The following is a 19,723-nucleotide window of genomic DNA, read 5'->3' as shown; positions in this document are numbered from 1 at the left end:
AGACGGCACCAACTGATAAATAAAACAAATAAAAACAGCAGGAAAGTGTCTTTTTATATTGTTTCTGAAAAAACATACAGTATGTAACGTATTAACATTATTAAATGCATGACTGGAAATACAATAAAGGTTAAATTCTGCTAAAATGTCAGATATAAACACAGATGAGTTAAGAAATGTTTAAACACTTAACCTCTGCACAAAAAGAATTTAAAGTATCACATATTTTACTTGGCTCAATTTAAGAAACAATACTAAATCTTAACACTTCTTAAGGTTAAGGTCTGCTGTATTAAAATACATTTATTTTAACGTTGTTAAATAAAATGTAAATATATTTTTGTTTTTTACTTTTTTTTTATTGAATGGCAGCAGTAAGGGTAAGCAGTAAGCCCTCTGTTGCCACCAATAGCTGTGTTGGGATTTGCAGGGCTGCACAAGCCCCGTCCTGGCACAGTGGAATGCAGTACTAGTAAAACTAAGCCTTCTCTAATGTCAATTTGAATGCAACCTGTGTAAGAAGCACAGCAGCTATCGAACATTAAAGCAGTAAGCGGTGACTGACAGTTATCCCTGTTCACTCTGCTTCATTGTGTAGTAGCTGAAGTGCTCATGACACAGGCTGTTTCCCCAACTATAATGTCTATTCTAATGAAAATATGCATTAGAATTGACATTAGAGGAGGCTCAGCTTTGTTAGCACTGCACGCAACAACATTAGCAATATCTAGCTAGTCTACCTGTAGTTTCTCACACAGCCACTGATGGCAGAAGAAGAATCATGTTGTGCTCCATTTAAACAGAGTAAAACTGGCGGAATTCCAACAGCTTTCGTGACATACTGGTATTCTATGGGAGGCTTGTACGCCTCCTCTCTCCACGCTGAAGAATTGACATGTCCATTCTTCAGCGCGAAGAGAGGAGAAGCGTGAGCCTCCCACAGAGTACCAGTATGTCATGGAGGCTGGTGGGATTCCATCGCGGAGAATTCTGCCAGTTTTACTCCGTGTGAACAGAGCCTTACCCTTTTCTGCTTTATGTCATTTCAAACATGTAAAAAAAATACCATTAGAATACCCCTTTTAGGTTTTGTTTAACCCCTTAGTGACCGCCGATACTGCTTTTTACGGCAGTCACTAAACAGTGGTTTATGCCCACATATGAGGTACCGTTTTACTCAGAAGAACCTGCGTTACAGATTTAGGGATACGTTTTCTCTCCTGTTCCTCGTCAAATTAAGAAATTTCAAACTAAACCAACATATTATTGGAAAAATTCGAGTTTTTCATTTTTACTGGCCAATTTTGAATACTTTCCTCTAATACGTGTGGGGTAAAAATGGTCACCACACCCCAAGATGAATTCTTTGAGAGGTGCACTTTCAAAAATGGGGTGACTTTTGGGGGGAATCTATTCTGCTGACACTACAGGGGCTCTGCAAACGCACCTGGCGCTCAGAAACTTCTTCAGAAAAATCTGCACTGAAAATGCTAATTGGCGCTCCTTCCCTTCTGAGCCCGGCTGTGTGCCCATGCAGTGGTTTATGCCCACATATGGGGTACCGTTCTACTCAGGAGAACCTGCGTTACATATATTGTGTGTCTCTCCTGTTCCTCGTGAAATTGAGAAATTTCAAACTAAAGGAACATAGTATTGGAAAAATTAGAGTTTTTCATTTTTATTGTCTAATTTTGAATACTTTCCTCTAATACCTGTGGGGTCAAAATGGTCACCACACACCAAGATGAATTCTTTGAGGGGTGCACTTTCCAAAATGGGGTGACTTATGGCGAGATTTTACTCTGATGGCACTACAGGGGCACTGCAAATGCACCTGGCGCTCGGAAACTTCTGCAGCAAAATCTGCATTGAAAAAGCTAATTGGCGCTCCTTCCCTTCTGAGCCCTCCTGTGTGCCTATACAGTGGTTTACACCCACATATGGGGTACCATTGTACTCAGGAGAACCTGCGTTACAAATTTTGGGGTATTTTTTTTCTCTTGTTCCTCGTGAAATTGAGAAATTTCAGACTAAACGAACATATCATTGGAAAAATTTGAGTTTTTCATTTTTACTGTCTTCTTTTGAATACTTTCCTGTAATACCTGTGGGGTCAAAATGGTAACCACACACCAAGATGAATTCTTTGAGGGGTGCACTTTCCAAAATGGGGTGACTTATGGGGGTTTTTCTCTCTGCTGACACTAGAGGGGCACTGCAAACGCACCTGGCGCTCAGAAACTTCTTCAGCAAAATCTGCTTTGGAAAAGCTAATTGGCGCTCCCTTCTTTCTGAGCCTGGCTGTGTGCCCATACAGTGGTTTACGCCCACATTTGGGGTACCGTTGTACTCAAGAGAACCTGCGTTACAAATTTTGGGGTGCTTTTTCTCTCATGTTCCTTTTGAAAATGAGAAACTTTAATCTAAACATATATATTATTGGAAAATTTTAATTTTCCATTTTTTTTACTGCCTAATTGTGAATACTTTCCTCCAGCTCCTGTAGGGTTAAAATGCTCATTATACCACTAGATTAATTCTTTAAGGTGTGTAGTTTCCAAAATGGGGTCACTTATGGGGGTTTTCAGGATACCAGACTTCTAAATCCATTTAAAAAAAGAACTGGTCCCTAAAAAAATCAGTTTTGGAAACTTTCACGAAAATGTGATAATTTGCTGATAAATTTCTAAGCGCCATAACACCCTAAAAAAGTAAAATATGTTTACCAAATTATGCCAGAATAAAGAAGACATATTGGTAATGTGACTTAGTAACTAATTTATGTGCTACAACATTCTTTTTTTAGAAGCAGAGAATTTCAAAGTTTATAAAATGCTATTTTTTTTTACATTTTTCATGATATTTTGATGTTTTTCACAAAAAACACACAAAGTGCCATATATGACGAAAAAACAATCTCAGAATCGCTAGCATACGTTAAAGCATCACTGAGCTATAAGAGCATAAAGTGAGACAGGTCAGATTTTGAAAAATTAGCCTGGTCATTAAGGCCCAAACTAGGGGTTAAATATGTATTACTGATTATGAAATCAAGATCCTCATTATCTTTACTCTGACTCTTATACAGTGTATCTGTAAAATCTGTGTTCTTTTATGCTCTTGTCTATCTTTTTATGTTTTGTTTACAGTCTTTCCAATGTTCCATCAAATTTCCTGTCTCATCTGAGTTCCTACATTGCTACACAGTCTTCTTTTATGTGCTGTATTCATAACCTGACCACTAACATCCCTAGGTTTTCTGATCTGTTCCTATGAGTATCTGAATGCCTTTTCTATCCGAGAATAAAGAAGCAATAAGAATGTAAGGTTTTTCACATACAATACCTTTCTGTTGTATTATCTTTGTTCTGCCTCAATAATCTTTATCATACTAAAGTCTGATAAAGCATTTAATGAAGTGCATGTTACAAATATATATAGAAATATAATATTGCATATAGAACTATAAAACGGTATATAGAAATATATATAATAGAAATGAAATGTCTATTGCACTCAAGATTAGTTCTCCTCCGAACAATAAATAGTAAAAAGAATGACCCACAAAAATCTATAAAATCAATAAGATACATCTGGAGAGTATATAAAGTTAAAATGAGAATAGCTTTCATAATACAAACCACTGTTAAATGCTGCTTTATGTACTTAAAGGGAATCTGTCAACTAAAAAACTTTCTACAAACTGCTGACACTGGTATATAGCTAGTAGAGGAAGGAATCACACGGTGGCTGTTTTCAGATGTCTATGCTTCCAAATTGCTAATTTCCTGACTGCCCCGACTTGGAAAGCCTCCTCACTCCCTTTCTTGGCTCGACTGACAGACATGGTTTGGCTTCAAGACCAGTCAAAATCTGTCAAATGCTGAGCATTTTTATTGTGGTGCATATTCAAAGTGTGAATGCTACTGCTGCCCATCAGGAAAACTCACCGCATGTGCACCTCAATATTATTCCATGGCACGTGAGGGACATTTAGGGTCCTATTACACCAACAGATTATCTGACAGATTTTTTTTGAGCCAAAGCCAGGAATGGACTATAAACACAGAACAGGTAACAATGGAAAGACTGAGATCTCTCCTCTTTTCAAATCCATTTCTGGCTTTGGCTTAAAAAAAATCTGGAAGACAAGCCCGTCTGACAGTCAAGTCGGGAGAAGGTTCAGGAGAGAGAACAAAGAGGCATTCCAGCCTAAGGCACTTCAGTAACTTAAAAATTCCTCTATATTTGGAGGAAATTTTTGTTTATTTTTTTTTTCTGATTTGAAAATCTAAAAGAAAAATAATATTTATTCCTTGCGATACTAGCTACTAGGTCAAACGTTTTATCTATTTGACTGGATAACAGCAGCTCTTGTGTGGATGTTCCTGGGATGCATTAGTTGGAACCTACCAAAAGTGGTCCAAGTATGGACAATAAGCTGACAACAGGATCATGGGTGCACCAGGCTTATGTATGGGGAGCGATGGCTAGCCCATTTGGTATTAGCCAACTAAAGATTTAGGGCTGTATTAGATGTATCGCTATAGTAAGCCAAGCGCCGATCTGCTAGATTGGTGCCTGTTTACTTAGCCTATTACATGGCTCGATTATCGTGCAGTAAGGGCTGAATGGAGATCATTAACAATGTCTATGCAGGCCTTCCTTTAAAAGTCTAATAATAAATTTCATACATTACCTTTCCTGCACCCCGGTGTCTTTCTGTCTTTCCCCCTGCTCCCCGCAACCACCGGTGCAACTGCAGAGCTGGTCTCTGAAGTGACAGGCCACTCAGCCGATCACTGGTTGCGGCATTCCTGTCTCAGCCAGTGATTGGTTGGGCAGCTTGTCACTTCAGAGACCAGCTTTGCAGTTGCAATGGCAGCTGCTGGGAGTGGGAGAGAAGACAAGAAGACCCTAGGGACCTTGGACAGGTAATGTAGGAACTTTATTATTTTCTTCACACATTTATCTGTCATCAGCTATGCATCACTATTACACATAGCAATGCATACCCGACAGCAGATGTTTTGAGGCCAGGTCCAAAACACACAATCAGCTGATGATCAGTGTCATCAGCCGATCATTGCTTTTATTACACAGAGCAATGATCTGCTGAATTGACCTGATTTGGCAGATTATTGTTCCGTGTGATAGGGCCCTCACCGTAGAACAAATTGCTAAAGTTAGAAAGGCGCTGGAATATACAGTGCTTCTTGCTGTATATGGACTGCATAAATACTGACTGGTCAGGGTACCCATATTAATCCCTGTCCTCCACAAAACATGCCTGCATCAGAATTAAACCACAAAGAAATGGGGGAAGTTCTAGTCTGAATAATTGTACATCCTGTGAACAAGAAGGGTGTGCTTGTGTCGCTTAGCTGGTACCAAGATTCATTACAGGAAAAAGGCCTACAGTGTGATACGTTCTGCTGGGTAAACTTGGGTCCTAGCACTCACACAGATCCTAAATTGACACATACCACCTAAATCACCTAAACATTGGTGCAGACCAAGCACACACCTTCTAGCAAGCGTTTCCTAATAGAAATTGGTGTACACTTTTCTATCATTTATGGAAATTTCTGAGATAAATTATAATTAATTTGTATCACTGCAAGAAGTTGTGACCCACTTATTAGAAGGTGCTATGAATGCTCCAAACGTGAATAAAGTAAAATCATGTTTTTTTAGAAATCTTGAAGTTTTGAAATATTACTTATTTTTTTATTTAGCCAGCCTCGGTTCTACATGATTATACACACATAAAAACTCATTAAACCTATTTAAATTGTAGCTATTATTTAAACAAACATGTCAGAAATTTGCATAGGTGGGGGTCAGGTTGCTGAGACCTTCACAGATTGCAATACTGAAAGGGCAGAAGGGCCCCTTCTTCTCTGCTATAAACTGCTAATTCAAACAGTGAATGTTATAATGGGAATCTATGGAATTTCGGGTATACGTTGAGAGTGCCTGCTCTTCGTTCTAGCAATCAGCATTTCAAACCCCACTGATACAAACTTCTAACATGTCGCTATGTTTAAATTGTACCCTCGGATAGCTGCTTTTAATCCAAGATTTGTCCTGCGGTCTGTTCAGCAGGTGATGCAGTTATTGTCCTAAAAAACAACTTTTAATCTTGCAGCCCGTGTCAAATGGGAGTATCTGTGCCCTAACTTTGCACCACCCCTCCGTTCCTCCTTCCCACCCTCCTTATCCTTAGGAATGCCACTGGAATATTTTCTGCATGCTGAACATTGCACAGGTGCTTAACGATCCAGCCCATGTTCCGGGCTGACACAGGTGGGGAATAGGAGATAATCTGCCTGTAGTATTCCTAATAATGAAGAAGGTGGGGAGGAGGGACGGAGGGGTGGTGCAAAGTTATGGCACATATACTCCCGTGTGGCACGGGCAGCAAGTTTAAAAGTTGTTTTTTAGGACAATAACTGCATTACCTGCCGAATTGACCGCAGGACAGATTTTGGATTAAAAGCAGCTATCCGAAGGTGCAAGCTGTTTGGGGGGGGTCAGATTGTGGGTATAGAGTCGCTTTAAGGAGCTGCAACCTAACATGGAACTTACATAATGAGGCTGCGTTCACACTACGTATATTTCAGTCAGTATATTTCAGTCAGTATTGCAACCAAAACCAGGAGTGGATTAAAACACAGAAAGGCTCTGTTCACACAATGGTGAAATTGAGTGGATGGCCGCCATATAACAGTAAATAACTGCCATTATTTCAATATAACAGCTGTTGTTCTAAAATAACAGCAAATATTTGCCATTAAATGGCGGCCATCCACTCAATTTCATCATTGTGTGAACAGATCCTTTCTGTGTTTTTAATCCACTCCTGGTTTTGGTTGCAATCCTGACTGAAATATACTGACTGAAATATACATATACTGACTGAAATATACGTAGTGTGAACGCAGCCTAAAAATGCATTCCAATCTACAGATATCATGGTATAGAACAAGTAGACTTGAACAGATTGATATATAGTTCTGTTAGAAAAGTTCCAGTATAACTTGTCAGTGTTCACTGAAATTCCTGCTAATTATGGGATTAGTACCCAAGTAAGAGGTCAAACCAAAAGGGAACATGACTTACCCAAGTAATTGTTACTTTTTGTCATTTCTGTAACATTGATTTTTGTTGCTCCCTCTGGAATTTCCACAATTTTATGGTAGCCAATTTTACTTAGTACATGCTTGAAGACACCTGATATAACCTTACAAGCTGTGTTATCTCCTCCACAAACTCCACACTTGTCAACCACTTTGTCTTGTCCTAAGTAGTCATCGCAACCAATAATCTGTAAAAAGGCAAAATATTCAGTGTCACATAAATAAAGCTTTACACCAAACTGTACAAAGAGCAAAAATATAAACAGCAATAATAAACAGCAATATTGCCAGAAATTATCCATCAGTAATATCACAAACATGCTTATATACATTTAACTTAATGCTAATGTTTTTTTTTTATTTTGATTCCACGATTTTGCTCTATGAAAGTTATAATCATTCTACTTTAGATTGTTCATTATTTCTATAAAATATGATTTTGAGATATTCCCCAGAATTCTGAACTGACCTACTACAGTTTTGTTGTGAATATAAGGTACTCATTTGAATTCTGAGTGGATCCTCAAAAAGAGGAAGAAAATAACCAAGGCCATGCTTTATTATTACTAAGGGGTTACATTGTGAAGAAATTACAGCCCTACAATTGCTTAAATAGACTCCAGGATTTTATCTACTTATAATGGGTTTAGCAACATAAGAAGGAAAAGATCTGCACTTTAACAATTGCAAAAAAAGAAAAGCACACAGCAATAAAAGAAAATAACCTTTCAGCACAATTTCTAAGCAAAGAAGCGCATTAAAATACAATATAAGAAATCACAGAGTGCATGAACTTTATATTGCCCTGAATTACCGCACCTACAATACTTAGAAATTATGTTCCAAGTACAATCATTACACCAATACTAGGAATTTCTGCGCATCCGGCTTTTACTCATGCTTCTTGGAAATCTGGTTTGAATTCTAATATAGACAAGCTTCATTCAAAATTATATTATTGAAGCAATCTGAACCTACTGCCAGGCTGTCAATATGGGAATCAAATTTCCCACTGATTCCTGACCCCTAAGATCTGCTGTCGTGGAACACAATGTTTAGGATATGTTGGTTTTTAACATGCTAAAATTTTACATTTGCTTCCCTGGTACATGTACCTAGTCCTTGTAGCAAAAGGTATTTACACTCATTCATTCTTTATGCAAGTTGGAAGAGTACTAACAGTAACATTTTCTTAAAGAGAATCTGTCACATTGTACACACAGTCCTATTACGAGTGGTTATAAAGGAGGGGAGCAGATTTATAAATAATTTTGTGGTCAAAGTCTTAGTATTAATTTACATCTTTCTATGCTTAGAAATACAGTGGGCAGTTCCACTTAAATGGACAACCTTTCTATATGACTTTTCCCACTAAACTATGCTGTATTATTATTATTATTATTATTATTAATACTATTATTATTATTGTTGTTATTTATTTTTATAGAGCCCTTGATTTTAGAGCACTATACAAGTGATAGGGGGTGACAAACAGAACATTACAAAATCAAAAACACATTACATTAATAAGGTAAATAGTGAATGGGTAAATAGGGCTAGAGAACGCTGCCTGCAACGGCTTACTGGGATATCAATCTGCTTAGCTCTTCCTGTTTTATATTATGCCATCTAAAGATCAGGCACCACGTTAGGCATGACAGGGTCCCTTTAAACCCTTGAAGACCCAGGGCATACCCGTACATCCTGGGTCGGGTAAGGGAGCTGTCAAAAATGCCCTTTTCCCCCATCATTGGTGGTATAGTTGCGGGATCTCCCCCCTCCACCTACATGATGCAATCGTGGAGGGGCGATTCCTGCTTATTGTCAGGCTGGGGCTTTATGCCTTAATGGTGCTGATCACTGGTCTCATGCATCTATGCTGTACATATGTACTGCATAGATATCAATGAGAGGTCAGTGTAGTTATAAGTCCCTAGGGAGACTTCTAGATACTGTATAAAAAATAAATAAAAATACATTTTATTAAAAAATTCCCTCCCCTTAAAAAAATGTTTAAAACACCACCATTTTCTCATTTTATAAATAAATAAACATTGTTGGTATTGCTGCATGCGTAATTGGCAGAAATATAAAAATTTCACATTCTTAATCTTGTATGGTAAACAATGTAAGTGCAAAAAATTGTCAAAGCAAAAAATTGCTGATTTTAGTCATATCAAATCCAGAAAGAATTGTAATAGAAAGCGATCAAAAATTAGCATAAACGCAAGCAAGGTAATTATAGAAAGTACAGATCATGGCACAAAAAGACACCTTATGCAGCCCCATAGACGAAAGGATTAAAGTATATTGATGGTAAAAGAGTAATTTTAAGAACATTTAGTTGTTTTTTTTCAAATGTATGAACTGCGTGAACACGAACACCCCAGCCCCACCCCTGCCAAAATGAAAAAAAAAGTGTCTTCAATTTCTTTAGGTGAAAAAATGCAAGCACTATGGCCTTTTAACCCCTAGACGACCAAGGAGGTACCTGTACGCCCTGTGTTATGCAGCGCGATCTGGAGCGTAGTGCGCTTCATAGCAGGTGGTGGCCGGCTACAATCAGTAGCCGGGCCCTCACCATTAATGGCAGGCTGCAGCAATCATGCTGCAGCCTGTCATTAACCCCTTAAACACAGTTTTATTAATAATATATATATATATATTTTTAAAGAGGATTTCATAAAAAAAAAATGATATATGTATATTAGAAAATCTGTTAAAACCCACATATGGTTGTGTTCAGACTGACCTATAGAATAATGGTATCATGTCACTTTTACCGTATTGTGCATTACGTAGACACAGGAACCCCCTAAAAGTTACCATATTGCATTCTTTTTCCAATTTATATTTTCATAAATAATATTTTGGGGGTTCCATCATACATTTTATAGTAGAATGAAAGATGCCATTACAAAGTTCACCTATTCCTGAAAAAGCAAGGCCTCACATGGCCCTGTAGATAGAAAAATGAAAGTGCTAGAGCTCTTAGAAGAGGAGAAGAAAAAATAAAAGTGCAAAAATGAAAATTGGTGCGGTCCACTGGGTCATTTTGGGCCTGGTCCTCAAAGGGTTAAAGACAAGGAGAAAAAAACAAATGCGCAAAAACGATATGTAGCACATTTCTCTCATACATACATACATACATACATACATACATACATACTTAAATTAAGTTGCTATTGCTGGGAGAGAACATGCTAAGTGCAAACTTCTCCAATTGTGTACTCCTAATTAGTTGCAGTCTAAACACTGCAAAACACTGCAAAAAGATTTCAGCTGATAAAATATTTTTATAGGTCTCTGGGGTAGGCTGTTTTTGTTTGTTTGTTTTAATTCAATCTTTTGTATATCATGATAATTTTGTTGTCATTTGGGGTTTTGTTACAGATTGGTAGCAGGACACAATTATCTCTTACCAACAAAAACACTGTATTATTGAATAGTCTGTTTTTAGTCTACAATGTGTTATTTGTAATGACTGTAACAATGTATGCTGCTGTGTATGCCATTTGAAATCATTTGGAAAAAGGGTCGGCTCTGGTTGCTTATTTTGTAAATATAAATCACTATACATCTTCACTGACTTAAACATAAGGAAAATAATGTGATACCCGCCTTAATTAATTTAGCATTAATGGTATATTCTGATTTAAAGACAAGTAACTCATTTGCATGTACAATGACATAATTGGCAAGAACAGAAAATGATTGAGATTAGAAGCTAGAGAATGGCATCTTCACCAGCTGGCATCCTGTGAATGAATGAAGCTATTGTTTAAATTAACATCAGTAAGTCTTTTCTTAAAAATCACCTAGGTATTTTAAAGTAAATGCACCTACTTATTTGTGAAAAGGATATACTTTGGGTTCACCGGATACCTAGTCAGCTTTGGAGTGTATAAATATTGAGGGGATGTCTTAACTTTCTGTTTATGTTACCATCCAATGACACACAAAACATACTCCATCAGCCCCTTATTAACTTATGCTGCGTTTACATGGAACGATTATCGTTCCAATTTGCATGATAACGATCGAATTCGAATGATAATCGTATGTGTAAACGCAGCGAACGATCAAATGACGAGCGAGTAATCATTAATTTTGATCTTACAACATGTTCTTAAATCGTCGTTCCTCTTTCGCAAAAAATTTGCACATCCTTCCATGTAAACAGTCATTCACCGATTTTACTTATGTGCGAGATAGGCCTAAGTGATCGCAAAACGATTGCAAAACGATTTTTTTCGTACGATATATCATTCCGTCTAAAAGCTGATCGTTATAAAAAAAAATTGTTACTTCAAAATCTTTAATCGTACGATCGGGCGAATTATCGCTCCGTGTAAACGCAGCATAACTCATGAGGTATGTTATTCTAACATGAAGAAAACATATTAGAGCAACATGTGGTTGAGGAGTGGTCTCTCCCCAGTCGTATCACCTGATTCGGTGGGATCAATATCTTTTGACTTGTCTGATGACGCGTCAAAAGTTATTTTTTATGACAAGTACTTTTTAAGTGATGATAATAGTCTAAATATTACCAATAACAAATACTCTATATATAAAAATAAACTATGGACGCTAATGATTTATATTCAGCCATGCTTAGAGGTACAAAAATGATCAAATGTGATGGGGAACAGATAAAGAAACACATACCCTACTTAATTTTTCAGTAACACCAAGGATATTCAGCCATGCTTGGAGGTACAAAAATGATCAAATGTGATGAGGAACAGATAAAGAAACACATACCCTACTTAATTTTTCAGTAACACCAAGGGTATTCAGCCATGCTTGGAGGTACAAAAATGATCAAATGTGATGGGGAACAGATAAAGAAACAATCCCCTTCTCAATTTTTCAGTAACACCAAGGGTTTCAACCCACTTTTTACCATGATAATGCACAATATACTCCATGCCATAAACCCATCGTCAGTAGCCCCATTAAAATGTAAGAGCAAGAGGCACACTGCACTCTCCTCTTACTCTGGCTGCCCCCTCACCTATGTCATTTCTCACTCCATAACTCGAGGTCCCTTATTGCTGTGCCTGAAGGATAAAATGCAGTCAAATGCATGTTTCATAGCCTGAACATTCTGACCCTCACTTAGACCCAGCCAAAAAGGAGAAAAAGCCGAGAGAAATGTGCAAAAAATAAATGCCTCTTTTTATACCCATTTTATTTACTGTCATTTTTATGTTTTCATTTTCCATTGTATAAACTCAGTCTAAATGTGAATCTATTCGAACAACACATTTTCATTGTAGAGGATTCATCAAGACGTATTCACTCTTCCTTTGTGGGAGTATGACATCAAGACTACTAAAAAAAAAAACTACTACAAATTGTAAGCAGTAGAGGACTTGATTATAGCATACTGTAATTATTAATCCCTTCTTTATGTTTTCTGAAAGTGGGTGTTTTTTTATATATAAGTATGTGCTTAGGTAGGCACAAAGCGATGATTATGTGCTTTCTCTTTACTTTGTGAAGAAAAAAAAAGTACATTAATACAGTTGGGGAAAAAATCACAGCGAAAAGGCATCTGCTTACAACACTATAAAGATTGTCCCAGATCCTCCCCACTTAAAGAATACCTATCATTAGGAAAAAAAAATTGACATGTCAGAGAGACATGTCAAAAGTTTTGATCAGTTGGGGTCTGATCAGTCATCGACCATGATCGATCAGGAGAACAAGCCAGTAAAAGTCTGCACTGCCCCGTGTTGCTCTCCTCTCTCTGTAACTGCCCAGCCTGAATGACTTCATAGCTTTACTCTATGCGTCCATCCAGGTCTCATAACAGAAGTGCTCTCTAGGCTCCTTCTCCTGGCTAGTCGCAGTCTGAACAATTAAACCCTGACTGATGTAAACCTTTGACATGTCTCTGTGACCGCTATCTCCTCTGATATCCTCTTTCAGTGGTCTGTCAGGAGAGCATCTTACTCTTTATACTGTCAGCGGAACCAACTGCGAATAGCAGCGACAGCCAACAAAAGCATAAGGTGTATGGGGACCTTTACTATTTTGTGACTTATTTGAACTAAAAACTAGAGAAAAGGTGTCCCATGGTAGCTTCTTACTTAAATCATTGCCTTTCAATATAGATATAAGACTACTGCCTAAGCGGAAAGATTTTTGGATCTTTCCTAGAAGGTATCTGGAGCTCTAAAGTGCTTGCAATATATCATAAGTGTCTCTACCAGTATATGTGTACTGGCAACAAGTATCTTTAATTGATTTTCCATATTCTGTGTTATTCTTGTCTAGTAATAAAAGTCTAATTGGGCCAGAATTAAATAAGATATGGTTAGTTTGGATGTTAAAAGAAATTTGAACATAACCATATAAGGGGTATAATTGTAAATATCTATCCTTTTTACAAAAACGGATAAGTGGATTTAGCTTCAAAGAAATGTAGAGTAGGCCACAAAATAAAGCCTGTATGGGCATCAAAGGGCTTGATTTTTCAGTGGAAGTTTAGAAGGGGCTCATACACTTTAGTGGGAATTAACACTTGTTCCATTGATCTGAATAGGTCTTGCAGAAATAGGTTTTACAACAAAATAACCCCATTCAGATGGATGAGGGTGATTTTTAGTAGCATACATTTCTGACACAAACCTGCTATGTGTGTATATTCCTTTACATACAAGCTTCATACCAGCTGTACCAAACCAACTATGTAATGGGCTATGTTATGGAACCCATTAGTGGCATCATTTTGATAAGTATACATTTTGCCCAGCACCCCATGATATACTAAAAATTAACTTTGTGAGAGAAAAGAAAATGTAGTGAACAGTCAGAGCAGGCATTTCATTGTTTCTATAGAATTCTGCCAACACATTCACTAATCCGACTCGTTTCTTGGCTTTTAATCTACCACAGTTTGTTTTCATAAAATAATCCTATCCTTTAGATCTTAAACAACTACAAACAGCCAGTAAGAATGGGAAAACACAAAGTCCAGAACAGCTGAAGGAGGTCGCTCAAGGATAAGAATAAGTTATAACAGTGAGACATACAAGGAACACTTAAATAGAATGGGTGGGAAAATGAAACCTGTAAAGATCTGTTGTATATTTCATCGAAGAATGTCACTAAGAAAAACAATGTCCCAAGTATAATACAACACATATGTTGCATGTCAACTTTAAATGTACTTTAATAATTAATGTGATCATGCAAAATGCCTCAAAGTAATAATATAAAGGAATGTGTAGGGAGAGGAATCACACAGATCTCAGTTTTGCATACCATGGAGTATATAGGCTGCCAAGCTTCAACTGGACTAAGAACATCTGCTTCCATTTTTCAGTGATAGGAATACAGTATATAAAATCAATTAATATTCAATAAATATGGGTCATACATAGAACTTGTCCAACAATGTCAAAAACACTCAAAAATTAATCCTCAAATGGGAACAACAGTGTGAACGATTAAGTGAAAAACTAGCAAAAATACATGATGGATTGAATACAGGTGGGAGATTGCACTGACCTAATGTAATTTGTTCTAGCACCACTGAGACAAAATGATTACTGTGAAAACATATTGCTCTGTGCTGGGACATCTTACATATTAGTACTTTCAACCTTGACTACAGTATTTGGAAGATGGAGAAATAAAATTACAATCCAACCCCTTAGGTGCCGATGCAGCAAAAACAAAGCAAGGATGCAGATGTCCCCCCAAGAGTCCATATGAATACAGTGAATGCCTATCTAGTAACGTAAATGTCCTCCAAAAGGAATATTCCCACATAGAGATTTATTTGGTTTTGATTTACCCAGACAGCAATGGGATTTGTCTAATTAAAATCATTAAATTGAAATGCATCAAACACAACTTTTACTCTTTAGCATACTAAACACACAATGGACAGAAACCCGTGAGTATTCACCTTGCTGCTCACCTCCGTCCCTACATCCCTTCAGCTGCTACTCCTCTCTGGGACATGCCCTGGCAGCGCCCCATGGTTACTCGTTATGGACAATGCAGCTGGGATGATTCTGTATATTCCTAGTGCTAACATGGGTTGATTGAATTCTAATAGAGTGAATTCTGGTTAACACCTGTTCATTTTCTGGAGTCAATTCTACCAGCACCTGAATAGATAACTCCTTGCTTTGCTGGTGATTGACAGCCCATTTCTTCTCTGCTCCAATTACCTCTGAGACGAGGACCTTGTTTCTTTTAAGAGTCATTCACTATGCCTGATGCCTGCTATAGCGTATACTTAGTGTGCCTATACTTGCTTCCTACCCTGTGCTATTGGTTACCTGACTTTGACTTATGTCCCTGACTACATGTTTGTCTCCTGACTTGGCCTGTGTTTTTGTCCTCTGGGGTGCCTCATTGACTCTGTTTATTGCCTAGAAACTTCGTACTAGTATTTGCCTCTCCTGGTTTTACCCTAGTTTGCTGACCACCCGCCATTGTGCATCTTTGTCCTCATCTCGTAATTGTCCTTGCCTCATATTTTTCTCAAGTTTGTCTTGTTTCATGTTCCACCTACAGTATACTAGCACAAGAAGCAGCTCCAAATTGTCCTGTGTCCTCCCTCCCTATAGCAAGATGCAATAAGATATCCACATCTTCCAGACTGAGATTTTGCCTTTTTGGCACTATCAAAGTGAGCCATATGAACATAGCAATAAACACATGAAAAGTACATATGTACAATAGTATAACATCACCCATCAACTATGTTATCCAGGTATTGATATTATTATTATTAGTAGTAGTAGTAGTAGTAGTAGTAGTAGTAGTAGTAGTAGTAGTAGTGGTAGTAGTAGTAGTATTTATATTTAAAGCGCCCTTAGGTCCAATCACCTTTCATGTTAGAAAAAATGATGGTAGTCAGCTCACCTCCTGTATAGATCTAAGAGGATCCTCATATGAGAAAAGAGGGTGCACGGGTCCGGCTTCGGCCAACTGCCAATTTGAGATGAAGGTAACAAAAGTGGTGGTCCCAGCACTCCGCAGTTAAAAATATATCAAAACTTTATTTAATTCCAAAATAGTTAAAAAGCTCATATATGGTAGACAGCAAAGGACCTACGGGTTTTGCGCACATGCGCCCGAAACGCGTAGGTCCTTTGCTGTCTACCATATATGAGCTTTTTAACTATTTTGGAATGAAATAAAGTTTTGATATATTTTTAACTGCGGAGTGCTGGGACCACCACTTTTGTTACCTTCACCTTTCATGTTGCAGTTACAAACTTTCTTTTTTTCAAATAGTTTGGCTCAAAAGACATAGGGGGGATTTATCAAGAGCAGCGCCCCTTTCCCTCTCGCTTGGTGAACAGGCCTGTACACCAGTGAAAGATTTTTTTTGCAATGTAACTTTTTACCAATCTGTTCTAGACACAGACCTTGACAAATGGCCCCCATCATAAAGGCTTTTATATAAATATTTACAGTACAAAAAAGTTCCTCTGACCTGCTATAACTTCAGTAAGAAAATCTTAGGGAAGCTTGAAGTCGTCTGGATCTGTAATACATTATTCTCAATGAAGGAACTCTGAAGGTTCACAGACTCCTTAGTCTGACAGGTATTGTGGATTGTAAACCTTGTAGCAATATAAAAGATATATCTTTCATAAACCCGTGAATGTGGTGAAGTAATTTGTGCTGTCTGGAAATCTGATATACTCTGATATATGTTTTGACAAACCGACAAGACCTGCACTGACCTAAACCATGAAACAGAACAGCTGGAAGGAACCTTTCATTCCTTATTACTCAGTCGGAGCACTGTCATGGCAGAATTAGAGGGCTTGACCAGAAATAAAATATATCCACCCAAAGATATGTGTGTCACAAACAATTTAGAAATGTACTATGATAAGAGCAAATTGTTTTATTGTAACCTGCCACATTATCCAACATGCATAAGGTAATTCAGAATCTCTGGCTTAGGAAAGTGAATGCTAAAGATTATACAGGTGGTACATGACGACAAGGATGTTGAATAGACAAGCTATGAAATTTGCAGCCTGTGCATGATTAGTTCTGCAACATGAATTGGATATAAAGTTCATTACTATATTATCCATTATTAGATCATTCATTCACTGTGTATGATTTATTAGCATCTATTAACTTAATTATCTACAGGTTTTTTTTTTTTTTTAAGTCTCCCGATAATATTGCAGTAAGCAAATTATGCATCATTGTCATTTAAAAATAAAAAGTGGATGGCAAATAATTGCCTAAAAAAAAAAAAAAACCAACAACAGGCGTTCTTTGCCATTAAATGGCGGCCATCCACTAAATTTTAACAGAGTGGGAACATAGCCTTTCTGTGTTTTCAACCCACTCTTGGTTTTCGTTGCAAAATACTGACCAAAATACTGAGCAAAAATACTGTGTGGGAACATAGTCTAAGGCTATGTTCACACTTTGCAGGACATTTGCTAAGGAGTCTAATTTGTGTGACTCTTCTAATGAGGATTGGTGTATATTTTGTTCCAATATCTTGTGACTGATTTATTAAAATGTATATGTATATTTAATGAATAGCGGCCGCACAAGACTGACAGAGCAGACAATGTAAAGTGCAGCTCCTGACGCACTTTACATTGTTGCCTATGGTGATTTATAATGCCGGCACACCCCCATCCCAGTTAAAAAGAAATGAAGTTCCTCCAGCTGGTACTTTAGTACCGGCTGGGATGAAAATCACTGACACTGGCCTAACACTGTAATGATAATAGGATAATGCATATAGGAGGTCCAAATAAATAAAGAGCCCTGTCACAATCAATCCCACCCTGTGTAGCCAGTCTATGACCAAGGATAGACACTTAGTAAAAGCCAAGTACAACAAACCAATAAAGGTGTCCACTTAACTCAAGCACCCAGTGCATGTATCACTTATTGCAACAGCGGAGACACTAGAAGTAGATTCTGCAGCTAAGCTTTTTATGTTGCTAAATGATGAGTGCAAATGTTTTTGATCTGAAGTGTGTTTTTGTTTCAAGTGTGAGACTTTAAAGTAGGTATCAATAAGAAATCACACGACGCTCCAATTTCCACTTGCTTTATTCAGCCATATACATGACACGGATGCACCCGATGCATCAATGTCATATATATTGCTGAATAAAGCAATTGGAGCGAGTGCTGCATCGTGTGATTTTTTTATTGATACATGGTAATGTCTATTTCTATTGCATGCTGAGCACCGCGGAATCCACTGAACGTGTCCAGGTGAGCCGCATCCATTTGGCTGCTGTGAGGTGGGGATATAGTGCCGTGGCTCCATTGCTCTATAAACATGACTTTAAAGTAGGGATGGAAAACCTTCGGCCCTCCAGCAGTTGCAAAACTACAATTCCCATCATGCTTCGACAGCCAAAGTGAGCAGCAGGATATGCAGTGAAAAAACCTGTCGCGCTCCTACGACAGGCACGTGCCAGGTACAGATTTCTTCCAGCAGTGCTTTTGATTGCATTGCAGTCAATGCAATCAAAAACACTGCTGGAAAAAATCTGTACCTGGTGCGCACCTGCTGCAGGAGCTGGGTGGGAGCATGGGAGGAGTGCTGTGGCAGGTGATTTCACAACGTATCCTGCCGCCCGCAAAACTTCATGGCTACCCTTTAAAATTCAGGGACTTAGGATTCTGGAAGTTTAGAGGGGAACAAATCTGTTAGCATTTGTATCTTTTTTCACTGTCTGTATCTTATATACCCATTGCAAAATGTCCTCTATGTTTGATGCGGTCCAATGTACATCTTGTGCAATGTATTCAATCCTGGAATTTAGAGAAAATGTCAATTTAGAGAAAAGTTGAGAAAGGGCACATCCGTATTAGTCCATGGGCAGCATTTGGTATGACTTCGTTTTTCATTTATTTATTTATTTTTTTCTAATCTTAGGGTATGTTCACACTGAGTAAAATAGGCGTAATTACACCTGCCTCAGTGTGTCATATCATCTCAATGGGAGAGCCCAAGCTCCTCCGCAGCTGCCGCTCTCCGCTCAGAGAAGTGACATGTCAATTCTTCGGGCGGAGAGGGGCAGCAGCGGAAGAGCGAGTGCCCTCTCATTCACTCACAGCGGGACACTGAGCAGGACGGGATTCCACGGCAGAGAGCTCTGCTGCGGCATTCCACCACATGGTTAAGATAACTGAAAACAGGAAGAAGAAAAAAATTCATGCTAATTAAATTTCCATGGTGGTCTGAGGCGGTGAAGGGGTCAAAGTTTATTGAAATAACAGCCATTTTGACAATCTCCATGATAGTACATTATACCCACACATACACAGCTCTACAGAATGCACAATATACACACAGCTCTGCTACATAATACACACCTGCTACTTCAAAACACACACACACAAACAGATTTTAACACAGATTGTCCCTACCTACAGTATCTGTAGTGCACACCGCTCACAGTCATGTGACCAATAACATGACTGTGACATCACTAAGGGTCCTGTAGGTCCTTCAGCTCAATTCTGGAGAAGTTCCAAGTGGCTTTACATGCAGAAATCTGGAAGTGATGAACATCACATCCGGATCCCTCTCCTGTCAGGCA

The 19,723-nt window shown here is 38.1% G+C and overlaps 1 protein-coding gene across 7 annotated transcripts in view; it reads right to left on the bottom strand.

The window, feature by feature from the left end:
* Positions 1–19,723, bottom strand: part of THSD4 (thrombospondin type 1 domain containing 4) — a 527,908-nt gene that overhangs the window by 70,255 nt on the left and 437,930 nt on the right. For all 7 annotated transcript variants that reach the window (XM_069982054.1, XM_069982070.1, XM_069982063.1 and 4 more), the window contains one exon: positions 7,126–7,330. In XM_069982054.1, the coding sequence (XP_069838155.1) occupies positions 7,126–7,330 (205 nt within the window). The remainder of the gene's footprint in view (positions 1–7,125; positions 7,331–19,723) is intronic.

Source organism: Dendropsophus ebraccatus, chromosome 1 (genome assembly GCF_027789765.1).
Source record: "Dendropsophus ebraccatus isolate aDenEbr1 chromosome 1, aDenEbr1.pat, whole genome shotgun sequence".
Lineage (NCBI taxonomy): Eukaryota > Metazoa > Chordata > Amphibia > Anura > Hylidae > Dendropsophus > Dendropsophus ebraccatus.
Note: the sequence above shows the minus strand (reverse complement) of the source record. Positions and strands in the feature narration are given on the sequence as shown.